At 37.7% G+C, this 1,622-nt stretch overlaps 1 protein-coding gene across 1 annotated transcript; it reads right to left on the bottom strand.

Moving 5' to 3' along the window:
- Positions 1–246: 246 nt before the first annotated feature.
- Tsp_14255 (conserved hypothetical protein) lies at positions 247–1,119 on the bottom strand. Its single transcript, XM_003366539.1, has 3 exons — positions 1,098–1,119; positions 734–904; positions 247–338 (listed from the first exon to the last, which is right to left on the bottom strand). The coding sequence occupies exons 1-3, from the start codon at positions 1,117–1,119 to the stop codon at positions 247–249; spliced, it is 285 nt and encodes a 94-aa protein (XP_003366587.1).
- Between the last annotated feature and the right edge of the window lie 503 nt (positions 1,120–1,622).

Raw genomic sequence — 1,622 nt, 5'->3', positions numbered from 1 at the left:
GACATTTTTACCGGATATCAGGTGGTATTATTGCAAATTGTATTCATATTGTATTTCATTATATATGCACCAAAAAATACATGTTGAACATTTGGTTGAATAATACATTTGGTGGGCCATGCGCATGCATGACGTTTACACATGTAAATTTCTTATTCTTTTTCTGTTCAAAATTGGAAATATAATTTTAATTTACCATGTTCTTCAATTTACATGTATATTTTTTTTTGTACTTTACAGGGAACTTTAATCCAACAATTGCTGCGCATCTTCGTCGTTCACATCAATCAATTCTTCTTCTCTTTCACCGTACAGTGGATCGTGTTGTTTCGTGCGTTCTGAAATAATGTTTTAAAATACACTATTATTATTATTATCATAACATTTTCAATAAAACAGTACAGTACAGCACAGCACAGCACAACAATTCAGTAAGACTTTTTGAATAATTATTTTTTAAAATATTGTTGCTTTTCAGAAAAAATCTAAAAATGAAAATTAGTTAAATTATTTATGAGCTTCTCTCTTGCTAATATAAACTTTCTTACGCTCTCATTACGGTATGAAACAATATATTTACGCGTTTATTTTTTTTAGTTTTAGTATTACAAGGGGAAAATGGAAAAGTGAAGCAAAGTATGCAAAATATACAGCATATTGACTAACTTAGGTCACATCATTTCAGCTCTTATTGGAGAAAAAAAAGCACAATCTAAGCTATTCAACGACTTACCATTGAATGACCAACAGAGACCGTATTTGCAGTGACCACGATTGCTGCTGCTGGTGGTGGCACAATCTTTATCCGTGTTGCAATACCGATCCATGGGCTTGGAAGTCAAGCAACGACCTTCGTGACAGAGTCGTTGACCAGTGCAGTCTTCGTTCTTTTGACATTCACCAACTGAAAATAGTCAATAATAATAATAATTTTTTGTGAAATCAAAGTATTAACAAGTCAAATTACTTATGTAACGCCAGCACATGTTGTATTTGCATCTTTCCAGGAGCCCGCAGTTTTTGTCCGTGTCGCAGGCAACGGATGTTGGTCTCGCCGGCCTGCAGGAACCTTTCCTGTCGCACAACGTCCGTCCAACGCAGTCTTCGGTGATCACGCATTCTACATCTGCAATATTGAAAAAAAGACGGAAAGTGATCGAAAGAGTGAGGGATTTTTGTTGTTGTTGTTGAACGAATTTATTTTCCCGTACATACCTTTTCTCAGGCCAATTGCTCGCCAACAGATGCCAAATTTGCATGCATCTCCCGTTGGACAGTCTGAATGTTTGCTGCAATCCCGATCTATTGGTGAACTAACAACGCAAGTGTTGTTCTTGCAAACGGTTTGACTTTTGCAATCCTCGTGCGCAGTGCACCGTGCTGGCACGTTTCCATTTTCTACTAGTGACAACAGAGAAGAAGCATTGTTGAAAATTAAATCACTATTAGTTAGCAATGGTTATTATTTATTATTGTTCTCTCTGGCCCACGACCCCTCCTCCCTTTATACCACTCCACTTTTTATACCTACCTGCAGGCTGACCATCAGATGCCGTGTTTGCATGCTCTTTCCAGCTACGGCAGTCGCTTTGATTGTCTGAGCATACCTCCACCCGGCATGG

The sequence above is a fragment of the Trichinella spiralis genome (genome assembly GCF_000181795.1).
Source record: "Trichinella spiralis strain ISS 195 chromosome Unknown Scfld5834, whole genome shotgun sequence".
In the NCBI taxonomy this organism is placed as follows: domain Eukaryota; kingdom Metazoa; phylum Nematoda; class Enoplea; order Trichinellida; family Trichinellidae; genus Trichinella; species Trichinella spiralis.
The sequence above is the reverse complement of the archived record's forward strand: the minus strand, read 5'-3'. Positions and strand labels throughout refer to the sequence as shown.

What these genes read in the sequence shown, in the direction of transcription:
- Tsp_14255 (XM_003366539.1), bottom strand. Translation starts at nt 1,119, where the DNA reads ATGCGTGATCACCGAAGACTGC. An exon ending in GCGTGATCACCGAAGACTGC is followed by an intron (nt 905 to 1,097) that starts GTTGGACGGACG and finishes GACTATTTTCAG; the next exon opens with TTGGTGAATGTCAAAAGAAC. An exon ending in TCTCTGTTGGTCATTCAATG is followed by an intron (nt 339 to 733) that starts GTAAGTCGTTGA and finishes ACATTATTTCAG; the next exon opens with AACGCACGAAACAACACGAT.